Source organism: Mizuhopecten yessoensis, unplaced genomic scaffold, assembly GCF_002113885.1.
Source record: "Mizuhopecten yessoensis strain PY_sf001 unplaced genomic scaffold, ASM211388v2 scaffold11179, whole genome shotgun sequence".
NCBI lineage: Eukaryota > Metazoa > Mollusca > Bivalvia > Pectinida > Pectinidae > Mizuhopecten > Mizuhopecten yessoensis.
The window spans coordinates 2299169-2315495 of record NW_018408919.1 but is presented as its reverse complement, the minus strand read 5'-3'; the positions used below and the strand labels follow the sequence as shown (position 1 = coordinate 2315495).

At 36.2% G+C, this 16327-nt stretch overlaps 1 protein-coding gene and 1 long non-coding RNA gene across 2 annotated transcripts; one reads left to right on the top strand and one right to left on the bottom strand.

Annotated features, from left to right (window-relative positions):
* Positions 1-4068: 4068 nt before the first annotated feature.
* Positions 4069-14663, bottom strand: LOC110440350. The gene is made up of 2 exons (XR_002461741.1): positions 14532-14663; positions 4069-4483 (listed from the first exon to the last, which is right to left on the bottom strand). It is a non-coding gene; the product is annotated as an uncharacterized LOC110440350 (long non-coding RNA).
* Positions 6725-10949, top strand: LOC110440346. Its single transcript, XM_021483364.1, has 5 exons — positions 6725-6862; positions 7041-7137; positions 7494-7629; positions 8170-8462; positions 10174-10949. The coding sequence occupies exons 1-4, from the start codon at positions 6780-6782 to the stop codon at positions 8460-8462; spliced, it is 609 nt and encodes a 202-aa protein (XP_021339039.1). The 5' UTR covers positions 6725-6779; the 3' UTR covers positions 10174-10949.
* Positions 14664-16327: the final 1664 nt, after the last annotated feature.

Sequence of the window (16327 nt, the reverse complement as noted above, 5' to 3'; positions counted from 1 at the left end):
CTTCTCAAAACAAAAAACCACTTAACCATATGACCATTTTGTCCATTTATAACTCATTTGTAGTTACCAGGTCAAAGGAATAGAAATCTACGTCTTACGTGTATATGAAACGTACATGTATTGAAATTCAGGGAAAGAAAAAGATGTCTTTTGATAACAATTCGACAATATTTGTTACAAAAGATGATTTGTTCTCAACCTAACATCAAATATCTTCTTGCTCTAGTGTCAAGTAGTTTGACATATTAACAATTATATGGTACTTATTTATCATTCATATATATATGGCACCTGATCTATTATGTACATTTAGTACATTGTATATTCCGTTTGCAATTAAAATAAATTACTGGTACATACTTTTGAATCAGATTTATAAGTGATATATTTTGGTATTGGAGATGTATTGAATGTGTTATTGTATTAAGAGATGTATTGAATGTGCTATTGTATTAAGCGGTGTATTGAATGTGTTATTGTAGTATTAAGAGATGTATTGAATGTGTTATTGTATTAAGAGATGTATTGAGTTGCATTAGTCATGTTTGTAGACATGGCAAGAGATATAAGCAGAATCATTTTTGTCATTTTTAGGAATCTTCGCTGCGAGGAAAATCTAGGTATTTACTCTTTTGTGAGGATTCATTCTTTTTTTGCTTTAGGATCCTCTCCGTGACTGCTACTTTATTTAGATATTTCGTTTCCGGTGTGCTAGTACCTTGTACCTTTCTCCATTTTTTTTTAAATACAACTAAAATATGTTAGTATCAGGTAGTTATCTTGATGTCTTTCAGTCGTCATCATGATGACCTTTTCTATTTCCCTGCTTGATATGAAGGATTTTAATTGTGCTCTTTAAAGAGCATTGTTGTTTTGTCTTCATTTCAACGGTTCTCTATTGGAGGACGTGGTATTTCTTTAAATTTACCTAGATTTCAATGACGAGGTTACTGGTGAAACAGAAGACGCTTATCCTTTCAAACCACCGGGTCTTAATATACTTTCAAGGATTTCCATGTACATCTTTTTCTTGTTCATTTCTGCCGTGTGTTTTTGTTACTTGAGTTCATATTACGGCTTGTTTGACACTTCGCCTGCTATGCCGTTTTTCTATCTATAAAGTCAGATTCTGGTTTTTACTCTCTGAAATTTCCGTTCAATCTTCCAAGTAATAAATAAAAGAAACTTCATAAAAGTTTTATAATTTTATTTTGACTGGAATTTTCATATCAACATACATTTAAAGCATTATAAACTTATTTCATATCCATTGTATATGTAGATAATGACGTTGACTTGGAAAGCATACTATGTAGCACTGTCAAATCTATCCACTCCACAAACAAACTCTTTATATGCATATGGACATGGGAAAGGAAAAATCAATCACTCTAGAATAAGAATGGGACAAAGTGCTTTAAACAAACATAGATACTCTTACAATTTAACTAATAACAAATTCTGTGACTTCTGCGCGAACTCCTCCGAAGATGAAATTCATTTCTTTNTGACTTTTGTACGTCTTTTGTGTAATTGTACATAATGTATGTTTGATATATGTTGAGGAGAGCATCTAGTAGCCTTCGGGATGTTTGTAATCCTCGTAAAATAAATAAAAAAAATAAATTAATTATACTATGTTCACATATTAATGTCAGTTCATCACCAGTCTTATCTGTATTTACAACAAGTTCCATCGTCGTGTGTTTCGTCAACCCTCCGCCCATGTTTTATCCAAACAGAAAAGCCGATCTTTTAACACGTCTTGCAATTACTCGATTGGCTTGGCTATTACTTATAAAATCAACCACTGAATGTTGGTTATTTTCAAGCTGAGCATTACCAGTTTCTCTTTCCATCCTGTTTGGACTGGCTAGTGTTGAAATGACCAGGCAAACGACCACGATAGCCAGCATCACTCTCATCTTGTGTCTGAATTAGAACCCGCTATACAAATAAGCTAGATATTGAATACAGTTTGATTGATTATGATTTATATCGAATACTTTTTATTCATTAGATTATCTGTTTCGTCCTGAGATTAACCGCTCCAGATACAAATGCTCATTCAACGAGAAATGACATAATAGATGCTATTCGAAAACAGGCTCGCGATACCAGAGAGATTTCCTACGATAGCGTGTTTTGACGTTTCTTATTGGCAATATTTCGTGGCACATTTTTAACATATGCATTCCAATACTACAGAGATTGTGATGTTATTTCGGCCAGTGTTCATTTACGATATGTAAACAACAAACCCATCAAATATCATATCAGCTTTACAGATGTGTACAAATGTCACTAGATCATCTAATGTTTGGTGAATAGTATTTCTTAAATCCTTCGGCTAATACCGAATTGTCTTCGATATATTTGTATCTGAATGTGAGAGCTTTATTTTCCTTTTTTTTTTTAAATAAGAGAAAAGTGATTTCAATGAATGAATGTAAACTGTTTTGAGGCATATCTAATGAAAAATATAACAAAACTAAGATTAAAAATATACAATGGAAGAAACTTAAGAAAGATTGCGTTCCTGGTTGATTGCAGTCATTATATATAACTTTGATCACTTCATGTTTTTTCTGTATTTATTTGGGATTTCACACGGTATCGACCTTTGTCTGCTAGTTACTGAAGTATTATCAAGTGATTTTAAACTGGGACATCAAGTATACCTTGTTATGTATGACGATATAAGTACACAAGTAAAATTCAAAGTCAAATAAAGTCATAATGAATTTGCTAATTGAAACATAGTTACATTAACATTCTAGAAATAACTACGAAACTATTTGACTATTGTGTGCCTTTTGTATATCAAAATATTATTTTCGAACAAATAAATTAATCAGCTAAAGGACACATTGACTTATAGCTTGATATCAATCTTTTACTAGAGAAACAACTCCTGTGGGAGGACACCATATTGTTTAGGCGACTAACTCCAGAGCTCTCCAACCCTGGCAGTTCCTATCAAATTATTTATATATATATAGATATATATATCTGTATATATTTATCAGTATATTATATATGTTTTATATTTGGCTGGGGAAAACACCTGCAACGAAATTAAGGAGGTAAACTGAAATCAGCTTGTCTGTCCGTCTGTCCGTAAAAAACGTTTTTCCGGAAAACTCTTTCTAGAGAAATCGACCAATTTCAACGAAACTTTCCATATATGATAATCGCCACCTGAAGTTGTGCGTCCCGGTATTTTTATTTTCATTTTGACCCTTTTTTACAAAGTTATCGCCCTTTGTTGAAAAATGCTTACCAGAACAACTCCTCAAGAACTACGCGGCCAATTCAATGGAAATTGTTAGATATGATAACTATCACCTGATATTGTGCATCCAGGTACTATTTTTTTCATTCTGACCCTTTTTCAAGGAGTTATTGCCCTTTGTTGAAAAATGCTTACGAGAACAACTTCTCCAAAACTTATTCGCCAACTTCAATAAAAGTTTTCAGATATGATATTGTTTAATTTGACCTTTTTTTACGGGGAAATGACCCTTTGTTTGAAAGAATTTTTCCAAACAACTTCTCCTAAGCTACTGGGCCAAATTGAAAATTTACAGATATGGTAACTTCCCCCTGACGTTCTGCATCCAAGTAGTATTTTATTTTATTCCGTTGCATATCTACTTCTCTTTGTGCTTCTTCAAGGGTCTCCATGTACGTCTTTTCTTTGTTCATATTTGGCTATAGTTTTTATCAAATTTGATTGAAGTATCAATAATAGTTTTGATGACACTTCGATATTGTCTTGTTTTTATATCATTAAGCTCTCGTAAGCGTTGAATTAACTTTTATATTATCAGATTTTCAAAACAAACCTCAAGCGATTTCCCTCCAATATTAAATTCGTTTAGTTCTTTGTACCTAAACAGAAACAAATTTACATTGATAAGCAAAATCTCATTGACTTTTCATAATCCTGCTTTGCTGTTAATTTATCTCAGAAAGTAAGAATCTAGTTGTGATTTTTCACTCTTTATTTCATACTTGCATTGGATTCAGACTTGAAAACACAAAGAAAACGAAACTCCATAAAAATTCAATAATTTTGTTTTTACTGGAACTTTCTAATAAATATATGCCAAGCGTTATTGACTTCTTTCAGATGCATTGATATTACATACATGTACATAATAATATATCTTAATTGAGAAATCGGGCTACGTCTGCAGATGAATGCCAGTTCATCTCCTACATCTGCGATCCTCTCTCATCTTCATTTACAATAATGAGTTCCATTATCCTGCCGTCTCATCCCATAAGAAAACCCCTTCTTTTAACACGTCTTGCAACTACTGGATTGGCTTGGCTATTACTAATGAAATCAGCCTCTGCCTGTTGGTTATTTTCAAGCTGAGCATTACCAGTTTCTCTTTCCATCCTGTTTGGACTGGCTAGTGTTGACACGACCAGGCAGAGTATGATGACAGTCAGCACCACCCTCATCTTGTGTCTGTAACATAAAAAAAACACAAGTTGTACACCAAGAGCCTTCAACAGAATTTACATATCAAAAAAAGAGGACCGTACAATATTTTGTAAGTAAACTTATTTCTACCACGCTGACACATCAGAGAAAATACAAGACAATCAAATGCACTTTATTGAAATAAAACTTACCCTAGAATTATTTGCATTAATTAGTTTAATTTATTTTTTTAACATTCCTCGCAAAGTGATTTTCTCCAGTTTCAAAAAATAATGTAAATAAACGAATTAAGAAGAATCCCTATTCAGCCATTAATCAAAACTGCCGTTTTCAAAAGTCTTGTTTATTCAAATGAAAAACAAAATGAAGTGTTCGAAAAGTATACGAGCGACTGAAATATAAATAAATGATGTTAACATTACTACACAACGAGATATTTATAAAGAAGTGAATGTGAAAACAAATCAAAACTGTAACTACGCATTTATGACTGTTTTTCTGGCATGTCTATAGCTTTGATAATTTTTTTCTGAAAAGAAAACCATACCTTGCGAACATAACAAAGATAAAACTAACAAAAACCAACCAAACAACAGTGTTATGAGCGAGGCTAGACCGGCATGCAAAACCTGAGCTTCAGATCGTCCTACTATCGCTCTAACCGACTGTGCTACCTGATTAGCGGAAGTGACATAGCCAAAATGTGCTACAGTTATACGAAAATCCGCAGTGCAGCAGGACAGTGATCCTTAAGAGCTAAGGTTTTTTTTAAGTCGTGACGGCATGTCTGTAATTTATGTGTGTATGACAAATGTAAGGCACCCGCATGAATATGCAGATAGGGGCACAATGACAGAGAGCTTTGAACCTTCGAAAACGCATATGGTTTTGAGGAAATTGAGATAATTTTTATGTAAAATGTGTAAAAATATCTACATTTGTATCTTTTTAACAAAACCAAGTATTTTGAAAACCCATCGGAAAAGTGAATTTTGTTACGAGAAAGTAAGATGGGGTCGATTTTCGACATCCAAAATGTCCACCCTTCTTGTACAATTTATATAACATCATTTTGATGTGGAAATTTCACCAAGTGTTGAGCTAAACCTTTAAAACGACCCAATTTCTCTCTTTACATCAGGAAAGGTCCAAGTATATATATTTATTATATTAAATTCCAATGTCGTTATGACACGATGTACAGATATAAAGAAAAGAAATCTTGGTTTGCAGTAAATACGTCAGTAATGATCTGTCAAGCTTTAGAGAGAGAGAGAGAGAGAGTTGGGGGGGGGGGGGGGGGGGGGGGGGACTGGCGAAGGAGTGGACGGAAGTTAATACGCCATATTAGAATGTGAGTTCAAGTTTATTGTTTAATTAGTGCTAAGAAAAATGAAATTAACCGTCACCAGGGGTCAAATTTAAATGTATGGGTGGTTTCTTTTTGAACATCCCCACCCCTACGGGACAGCGTGATGAAATATACTTAGGTACCATTTTCATCATGATTCAATGTAGCTGGGTATAAAAACATTTCGCCGTAATACTTTTCGTTACCGGCGACCAGGTCAAAAGGGGATAACTACATATATATTTGTGAAACTCAAACATGCTGCTGTTTTTAGTTCAATTTGCGCATGGGTTCGACACACTGCGTAAGACCTGTGTCGCATGTCCAGATTTCAACTCCTATCAGAACAATATTAATAAGCTCTATTTTCGTTGTGTCTTTAATTTCTGACGGAAACACATACCGTGTGGCCGTATTTATGAAACCGTTTTCATGCTCAAGCATTTAGCCTAATTTCTTGTTCCGGTTGTAGAATAATAAAAGAAATCTTATTTTGTCACTGATATGGAGGGAAAATGAAGGCCGTATACAGTTTCTAAATTTTAATTTGACTTTTTGACCGTTTCAAATGACTAAAGTGAGTTACAGGAAAACTGATCCATGCTTGAGTACGGACCCAAATGTCGCTTGTTCCTGTTCGAATTTTAGTGGGATTCTAAGGTAAACATATCCTGTCGCTACAGTATTAGTCCCGAACTCGACTCCTACTGGAAGCACTCACTGCCGCTAGTCCAGGGTTCGATTCATAACAGAAGACATTTTGGTACCATAAACATTGTCACCAACGTGTAACCGCTTGCACTTATTATAGGTACAAGACAATAGCATGACGTCATGATCGGTAAAATATAGATACCCACTTGTGACGTCACATACTTGTTGATAGGCTGCTTAGCAATCGGTGAAGGCGGAGATGATCAGTCTCTCCCCTGATATTTACTTCTTTTGTTTAAATCTTCGATTACCGCAATGAATATCAGGTTATTCTTGATATTTGTGGTAATGATGTGCGCCATGCACCAAGGGCCTGCTGTATATCGAGAACTTACGTGGTAAGTTTGGACCAGACATGGTGAGATTGGATCTTACATATGTTATTCTTTGACTAGACATTACGCAAAGATCTCGCGGAGCTCAAATACATGTCAATAACTTAATCAAGATTACGAATGTGTTGATATTGAATGTTTAGAAATGTTTACTCTTGACTTTATAATTTCAACTCTGTAGCGTGGAGCCCGAGCCAGGATATGCCAAAAGATTGTTTTATTATTTCACCGCAAGTGAAATTGGGAAAGTCTGTCCAACGGTTACCGATCTGACATGGGTAAGGATTACATATTTTTTTTAATGTTAATGAGTGCATGAAAATTTCAACAGTTTTTTTTTTTTTTACTAATAGTTTAGTAAGCTTATGCTTGTGATGACATTTAGCTGATTCTACTTCTCATCAATTTATTAAAAACCTGGTATAGTTTATGCTTGTGCATTTCGTTTCGTATGATTTTCTCGTGTGTATTTCGCAATATTACTAGCCACCAGCTATGCTTTGTGAGCGTCCAGTTGTGACAAAACGGCTGTCTTCTCCATTGTCCGTTTCTTAGTAATTTGCGGGTCTTGAACATTGGATGTTGGCAGTATAATTCAATTCACTGAAAATATTTATGATTTGATTTATTTTAGCGAATTGGAATTGAGGTATTCTATAATCTGATGAGTGTGCTTCTTATCCTGCTGTTGGGCTATGCGCCGTCGATCGGAAAAATCGCCAAAGAGAAATGGTCAGCCGCCGTGTCAATGTTCCAAGAATGGAGAGCTCGTAAGTAACCAGCGAAGGTTAAAATATTGAGTAAAGCAGCAGTCTAATGAACGTATCAGTTTTTCTCACTTTCAGCTCTAGTGTTCTGTTTACCTTGTAATTAAGACCTTTTTTAAAAATTAATGTACCTTTTTATAAACCTAATGTTGTAAAAACTACCTTAATACGTCACCGTCCAGATGATACACGTTTGCTAGCTTGGAAACCATTTCAGAATCTTGCATACCTGTGTTCTCAGAGTAATGTTTTGATTAAACATTAAAGTGAATTGTTTGGTAACGTACAGTGTAATTCTAATCTTGACAGACTTTAATTTCAGAGTAGCTCTTTGGTCTTGTTTGAAGAAAGGGAATCACTTTCTATGAGCATTGTAATTTGTCAGATGTGTGTGTCTGGAACCAGTCAGATAGGTAACTGTTAGTCGCGGGTTCCGTTCTGATAAAATCGCAGGGTGCATTGAAAGTAACTTTATGTGTGTCGAAAACTTAAACCCTGGATTTCGAAAATTTGTCTTGACATATTAAATATCTGTTTGTGCAGGACCTTCCCTCTGTCGTCACTGCGGTTCTGCCCCGTGTCAGGTTAAAAGGAGATACTTGTGGAAGTCCTCCGGGACCCGTAAGAAAGACAGGGCGAATTTCGCAAAAAGGTCAAACGCCATGATGTTGTTTTACTATGGACTAGAGTCGTCCGTGGTACTGACCAAGGAGCTGCCATGGAATGACCTGTACTTGGAGAAGAAGTTCGTCCAGCATTTTGAGGAGGAGCATATGGTGTTGTTCCCACTGTGCATCCAGCGTCAGATCAACTACTGGTCCCCCGTCCCTCGCTAGGTATGTACTCTGCCCCTCACCTAGTGCTATGTCCCTCGCGTGATTGGTGTTGTATCCCTCGCTAGACCCCTTCCTAAATTGGTATTATGTCCCTCCCTATGTACTCTACCCCTTGATAGGTTGGTCCTATGTCCCTGCTACGCCCCCTGTCCCTCGCTAGGAACACTGTCACTCACTATGTCCTATGCCCCTTGTTACGTAGATACTCTTTTTCTATAGGTATGTACTCCCTCCCCAAGTTCTCTGTCCCTATAGTTGGTACTATATCCCTCCCTAGGTACCATATCCCTCCCTAAGTAGGTACTATATCCCTCTTTAGCTACCATGTCCCTCCCTAAGTAGGTACTATATCCCTCTTTAGCTACCATGTCCCTCCCTAAGATGGTACTATATCCCTCTCTAGATAGCATGTCCCTCCCTACGTTGGTACTATATCCCTCTCGAGATAGCATGTCCCTCCCTACGTTGGTACTATATCCCTCTCTATGTACCATATCCCTCCCTAAGTCGGTACTATATCCCTCTTTAGATACCATGTCCCTCGCTAATTTGGTACCCAGAGAGGGATAGAGTACCAACTGAGGGAGGGACATGGTACCTAGAGAGGGATATAGTACCATATCCCTCCCTAAGTAGGTACTATATCCCTCTTTAGATACCATGTCCCTCGCTAATTTGGTAATATATCCCTCTCTGGGTACCATGTCGCTCCCTAAGTTGGTACTATACCCCTCTCTAGGTACCATATCCCTCCCTAAGTCGGTACTATATCCCTCTTTAGGCACCATGTCCCTCCCTAAGCGTGTACTATATCCCTCTTTAGCTACCATGTCCCTCCCTAAGATGGTACTATATCCCTCTCTAGGTACCATATCCCTCCCTAAGTGGGTACTATATCCCGCTTTAGCTACCATGTCCCTCCCTAAGTTCGTACTATATCCCTCTTTAGGCACCATGTCCCTCCCTAAGCGTGTACTATATCCCTCTTTAGGCACCATGTCCCTCCCTAAGCGTGTACTATATCCCTCTTTAGATACCATGTCCCTCGCTAATTTGGTAATATATCCCTCTCTGGGTACCAAATTAGCGAGGGACATGGTACCTAGAGAGGGATATAGTACGAACTTGGGGAGTGACATGGTACGCAGAGAGGGATATAGTACCAGCTTAGCGAGGGACATGGTACCTAAAGAGTGATATAGTGCCAACTTAGGGAGGGACATGCGATCTAGAGAGGGATATAGTACCATATCCCTCCCTAAGTTGGTACTATATCCCTCTTTAGGTACCATGTCCCTCCCTAAGTGGGTACTATATCCCTCTTTAGCTACCATGTCCCTCCCTAAGTTGGTACTATATCCCTCTCTAGGTACCATATCCCTCCCTAAGTGGGTACTATATCCCTCTTTAGGTACCATGTCCCTCCCTAAGTTGGTACTATATCCCTCTTTAGGTACCATGTCCCTCGTTAACTTGGTACCTCACTAGCTACTCTAAGTTACCTTGTTCACGCTAGGTAGGTCCCTCCCCAAAATTAAGAAAAATAGGATAGATTGTTTTGTTTTTGAATAATCAATTTCATACATATATTTTAAATTATTTTTCCTTAATGCCAAAACTACAATACATGACAACATATTCTGCCGTAGAGAACGCACAGATTGTGCATTACGTTTACATGAAATTTGATTATTTATTTATTTCATTGCAGAGTCGCTGCGCCGTTCAAAAAGAAGAATGTAATTGTAGTCGGTGATGGAATAGAAGTTTGAGATTGACGTCAGAGACTCAATTTTATTGTCTAATTTTTTTGGCCACGATCCGATCCGATTGGAACGGTGTTTGGCCAATGTTATATTGTACCTTATTTTTGTTTTATTGAATTGTAACTCTATGGATCTTGACCACTAGTGGTTTGGTGAAGAACTGAACCGAAACCTGATGAATTGGTCATTTATAACTTAGCTAGTATTGTCCAGCAGTGGTCCAATTTATAAATGTCGATGGTGTTTGTTTTATTGGTCAGTTGCTAACATGTTACTATAGGCCATTAGGTGATTTGAGTAGTTTTGGAGCTGGAAAGCTGACTAAGTAGTATTGGTCAGTTCGAAGTCGGTTCGCCTTATGTAGATGTTTCCTGTATTTATTACATTAGCAAGTTAGAACGATGTCGATTTGAACTGTTTATTAGTGTTTTGAGATAATTTGTCAAATACTCAACGTGTAAGTCAGCTCAAACCACCAGTGGTTCCACGCTGATTACGGCTATCATTTCGATAGGTTCTACCTTTGTCACATCTTGAAAGCTATCGGTACCTCGTACATTTATGCTATGCTTAGTATTTTGTGATATCAAAATGGATTGATTCTGCATTGACCGCTAGTGGCATGGTCTGATGGTGTTGTCGTGGTCAGTTATACACGCGGTCAAACTGACCCACACGTTCTGTAAAATTATCAACATGCATAATTCTGTTCATTTTGTACTGGTCAGTTTTGCTTTTGTGTAGTAACAATCATGCGATCAATAAAATTATTCAAATTGATTTTCGTGTTCATATCATATTTTTGTAACCATCGTTTTAAAGGGGCATCACGCTGAAGTAACTTTTTTGTGTCTTTTTTTCAAATACTACATAAACATATCAAGTGAGACTCCTTATAGAAAAGAACGATCAGGATTTGGCTGAAATAGATTCATAAAAATGATTAAATCTAAGATAATCATCGGTATTTCCACCTGTCTGACCAACGTTTTGTTCAGGGATTTTCCTCTACTAGCGCATGCGCATAGCACACCATTTCTTTGTAAACAAAATGACTGGCCGTGTGAAGTAAGCGAAAGAAAAGTGTTGTACCGTGTCAGCTACGAAGCGAAAAGTTGCCAAATGGTTAAAAGATAGCGCAAGGGGTACGTTACGGAATCATTATTGCCAGTGGGAAGTATTCAAAGCAGAAAATAACTGCCCTAGCAGTTAGTACGGTGCATGTATTCTTCCGGATTGCCGGTTACGCTGAAATGGAATCGACAGAAATGCTAGCGCTGTTTATGTTATGAATAAATATCTAAAACTATTAACCTCGCTAGTAGTAGTATCATTGTGTGAGTTTGAACACAGATGAACTTAGTTTAATATGTTAATGTGCATGTATCGGAGAGAGTTTACTTTGTGTTTCTATAATTATACAGTGGTTTATGCGAAAGGAAGGGATAAGTGACTGGTTAGTTTGATTTTGCCATGAGGCCATCCAAGAGATAATTGTTGTGATGGCCACGGCGTATTCTGTTCTGTCCTCTGTCGGTACTCGGGGTCAAATGAGATACGTGCGCTATTAGATTTACATAATTCATAATATTACCGGGATCAGTAAAATGGTATGATTAATTATATTGCTGAATTAAACGGTTTTTGTTTGTTTTGACATGCAAGATTTAATTAGTACTAATATGAACATCCGGCCTCCTCTGGCGCGACGACGCAATATATAAAAAAAATCGCTCTTCGTCAGAAAGCTACGTTATCGCAGCGAGATTAAAAATGTCAAAATGACGGACCAGGATGAATGACTGAGGAAGGAGAACCTACTAGATTCTAGTAAATAGGATCGCATAATAAAAAAAAAAAAATCGTAATTTTTCAACAGTTCATGTTTTCATATGATGTTGACTTAGAATGTATGATCATGTAACCTTTTCTCTATAAAGAATTAATTTTCAACTTCAAGTAGAATCGGAATACGTATTGAAAACAGGGGGGAAATATTGTATTACGTTGTAAAAATGGCGCGTGCTGCCGATAACTACGGCTTCAGTTTCGGACAAAAGGAACTGATTAAAGAAAAGTTGTCTCAACATAAAAAAGGTCCATTTACAAGTATGCTTTAATCTCTGTAAAGCATTGAAAAAATATAATTATCAAGTATCTAAACACTTTCCATATCTGACACATATTCTACATGTACACGTAGTGGATTTGCCATACAGTTTAGTATCGTAAAATCAGACAGATTAATCCCTACAGTTAGAAAATCCCGAACAAACCACCAGTTTTCGTATCAAATTCCCCACTCAAAAACCCAGACCAGAAAGGCATCATTCTTCCCTCGAACTAAACCCGAGTGGAATAATCTCCCACCTGACATTATTTCGAGCCCCACAACGGAATTATTCAAATCAGCCCTCTACCGTCACCTTTCAAACGCAAATTAGACCATCTCGTATCTTTTAAAAACAATCTCTTTCCATGTTTCACTCCTCGTCTGACATTTTATCTTCAAATTGTTGAAGTTGGTCAGTACCATTTAAAAGTAGAAGTAGAAGTGTGTGTAATGGCTAATATGACTTACTAAGTGTTAGCGTAGGGAGACAGTGAAAGTGGGAAAGAGAGTATACATACATTTATATGCATGGTCTACAAAAAAAATTGCCCAAAGACATTGAGTTTTACAATGTAATAAATAATTTCAAAAACGTTTCTCTTTTTTATACGCGTGTAGTTTGTCATTGCATATATGCACTTTATGTAAACATTTGAAAAGGGATATTCGTCTTGTCAATATTCCTTTTTACAAAAAGGATTGTCCCATGGTTGAGGGAAGGTGTTTAGCCCCGTACCATCTGTACCGGTCACATTCCGGTACTAAATTCAATATATATTTATATATATCTACTTTATGTTTATGCCTATTATCATTGTTGACATTTAATTGTAAATGTATGACGGGAGTAGAAATCATATTACTTGGTTTCCTTGTGCCCAATTCCTTGTTCAATTTTATTGACAACAAATATATGTTTAAAGCTTAATAAATTTAAATTCTAAATATTGGCAAGTGTGCAATTACATTCTGATGATGAATAATTATTGTTCAATAAGTTTGAATACGGACTTAGAAATCATATTACTTGGTTTCATAGTGTGGTAAGAAGTTGCAGTTGCCTGACGGCCCCTCTCTGTGGGCCCCTTTGGAAACCGTTTCCTGCCTAGTCAGGTGACGTTATCGGCGCTATTTTAAGCAGGGCTTTCCCGAACAATTCAAGTGGTCAAACTGGACATTTGGAACGGACAATGAATATGGGGATAGCGAGGTAACATAAGTGGAAGTGCATACAATACATACATTCATTAAAAAAATATGGCTCTTCACGTGATGTCCCTTTAAACATGTCATAGATTCGTAAAAACGTATGAAATGTCGTGCATTGAAGTGAGAGTTTGCTAATATTACCGATACCTCGGCCCGTATTAATGAAACCGTTCTCATGCCCAATTATGGATTTTGTGCTCAAACCAACTCTGTGATTCTTCCAAATCATTGACAAAATTGTTATTTTTTCATTTATCACTGGAAAAAAATACTGGGCTTGAGCACAGAATCTGGGTTTGAGCATGAGAACGTTTCCGTGAATACGGCCACTTGATTTACGGACATCCTCTAAATTCTTGAAGCTGATTTATCTGTCTATATCTCCGTATTTTACGGATACACTGTCATATCTGACTACATCATGAAGTCCTCACTGATGTTCGTTATATGTATATATAAACATACATGTACAAAGTATACAGTATTATATAAAAAGAAAAAAATAATCAACATCACCGTCACGTCCTTAGCACTTTCATGTCATCAAAGAGATTCTTCATGTTTATCTTACCACACTATTTCAGAAGGATGTACTTCCAAAACGAAAAAAGACGAAAATCGTAGACAATAGAGATTAAATTCCGTTTGGCATTGAATAGTTTATTTCAAAATGCAAAATGCAAAATGCAAAAAAAAAAAAATCTACATATAATTAAAAAAAAATATTGGGAGAGAGAGAGAACATCACCACCTTGGATAATAGTAAAATTAGTAAGAAACGCAACAAAAATAACCAGTGCCCCACTTCGTTAACCAATTTGGGTGAACAAAAATGGCCCCTTTTCATATTTTATATAACTTTACGAGACAAAATTGAACATGTTCTATCAATGATTCCTTTAGATAGTAGGTACTTTTTTATTTGCATTATTTTGTAAGCAAGACACAGGCATATCATTTAAAAAAACAACATTATCTTACCTTGATGCTGGATCTGTTTGAAGTATTCGTGAATACGGCCGGTCACTTGTCGTTAGCAGCAGAGTTTATTTGTAAAGAATCCGCTCAACTGAGCTGTGTTTTATATCCACCAAAACAAAACAATTGATGAATTATACATACACCGTCACGTGATTGTGTTCCAACCACCGCCCTCCAATAACAAGAACTCTATCAGCGATGCGTGAAGGACATGAACCTTTTAATTTATTAACCGCAGATATAATGACAACTTAATTGTACGCTTTTCGTACCGATTGTTTCGCTTTAGACTTGGTCAGTTTGCGGTCAGGTATATATATATAAACAAATTCATGTTGGAAAAATTGTTTCACGTACTTAAGTTAAATGTGTTAATGAAAACAATTGATGAATTATGCATACACCGTCACGTGATTGTGATCCAACCACCGCCCTCCAATAACAAGAACCCCATCAGCGATGCGTGAAGGACATGGACCTTTTATTTACCGCAGATATAATGACAACTTAATTGTACGCTTTTGTGACACTATGGGTTTACCCAATAGTTAACTTAATTAATTAATGTGATTAATTTATGTTAGATTCATCCTATATTTGGATTGTAAGTCGTGCGCTAGTCGGGGTCAGTATTGGGTTAGGCAATGAGATAACATATGTACTGGCAAACGTATTTAAAGGCCGAGATTCAGTGCAATTTGTGTATGTTGGTGTTATCTGGGACATTGACAGAATCAATTAATTTTGTCCCGGCAAGGCTACAGAGCCAGCTCCCTAAGGTCTAGTTGTGTGGGCAGCACACGTGTGTCTGTGTCTATAAGTGTACACTGAAGGTATTTTGACCAGTCATGAAAGGTGTGAGCCTCAATACCCCCTACTCTTGGTTGATATTGATACAAGAAAATACATGAACAAATTGTTTCATTATGAAATAGTCATATTTGCTTGAGCATTAAATGGGATAAATGTATATAAAGACATATATAACAACATTATTGTATGAATAGAGACATATATAGAATTAATAGCGGTATACAATATAGAACACCTTACATAATGTATTCCATAACTGACTTTTCTTACATTATGTATTGTAGATGTATATATATATATATATATATATATATATATAATAAAAAGTGATTAAATGTCCATGTGAAGGAAGTAAATATAGAAAAAATAAAATTAACGACCGACTAAAAAACTAGCTGCTTTCACCCTTCACAGGGCTCTTCAGGTTTATTCAAAAGAGAACAACGTCGTGACGTCACAATTACATGTCATCACACTACAATAGTAACGTGACGTCACGAAGTACACAAGATTGGTGGACAATTTGGCGTAAAATTTTATTGTGGCCTGTTGAGACTCGGTTTTAATATTTTTATTAGTTGGTCTTCTTTCGTTTCTCTTAAAATAGTGTCTGATGAAAATAGTTGATACAAAGGTAATACATTAAATTTATCTCCAGCACATTCATGAATATGTTTGTTAACATGAAGATTTCGTAAAGAATCAGTTCTAGTTTGTTGTCTATGTACAGTCATACGTGTTCTGAGTTCATTACCGGTTTGACCGATGTAAAAATCACCACATTTAGAACAAACGATTGCATAAATTACATTTTTTGATTTACAATTCATATTTACCTTCACAGTAAATTTCAAACCATTCTTGAAAATAAAAGTATTACACTCGATAATCATAGGACATGTAGCACATCTTGGTGTCTTACATTTGGATACTTTTGGTGTTACACAAGAATTATCAAACTTAGAACATGTCAACATACGTTT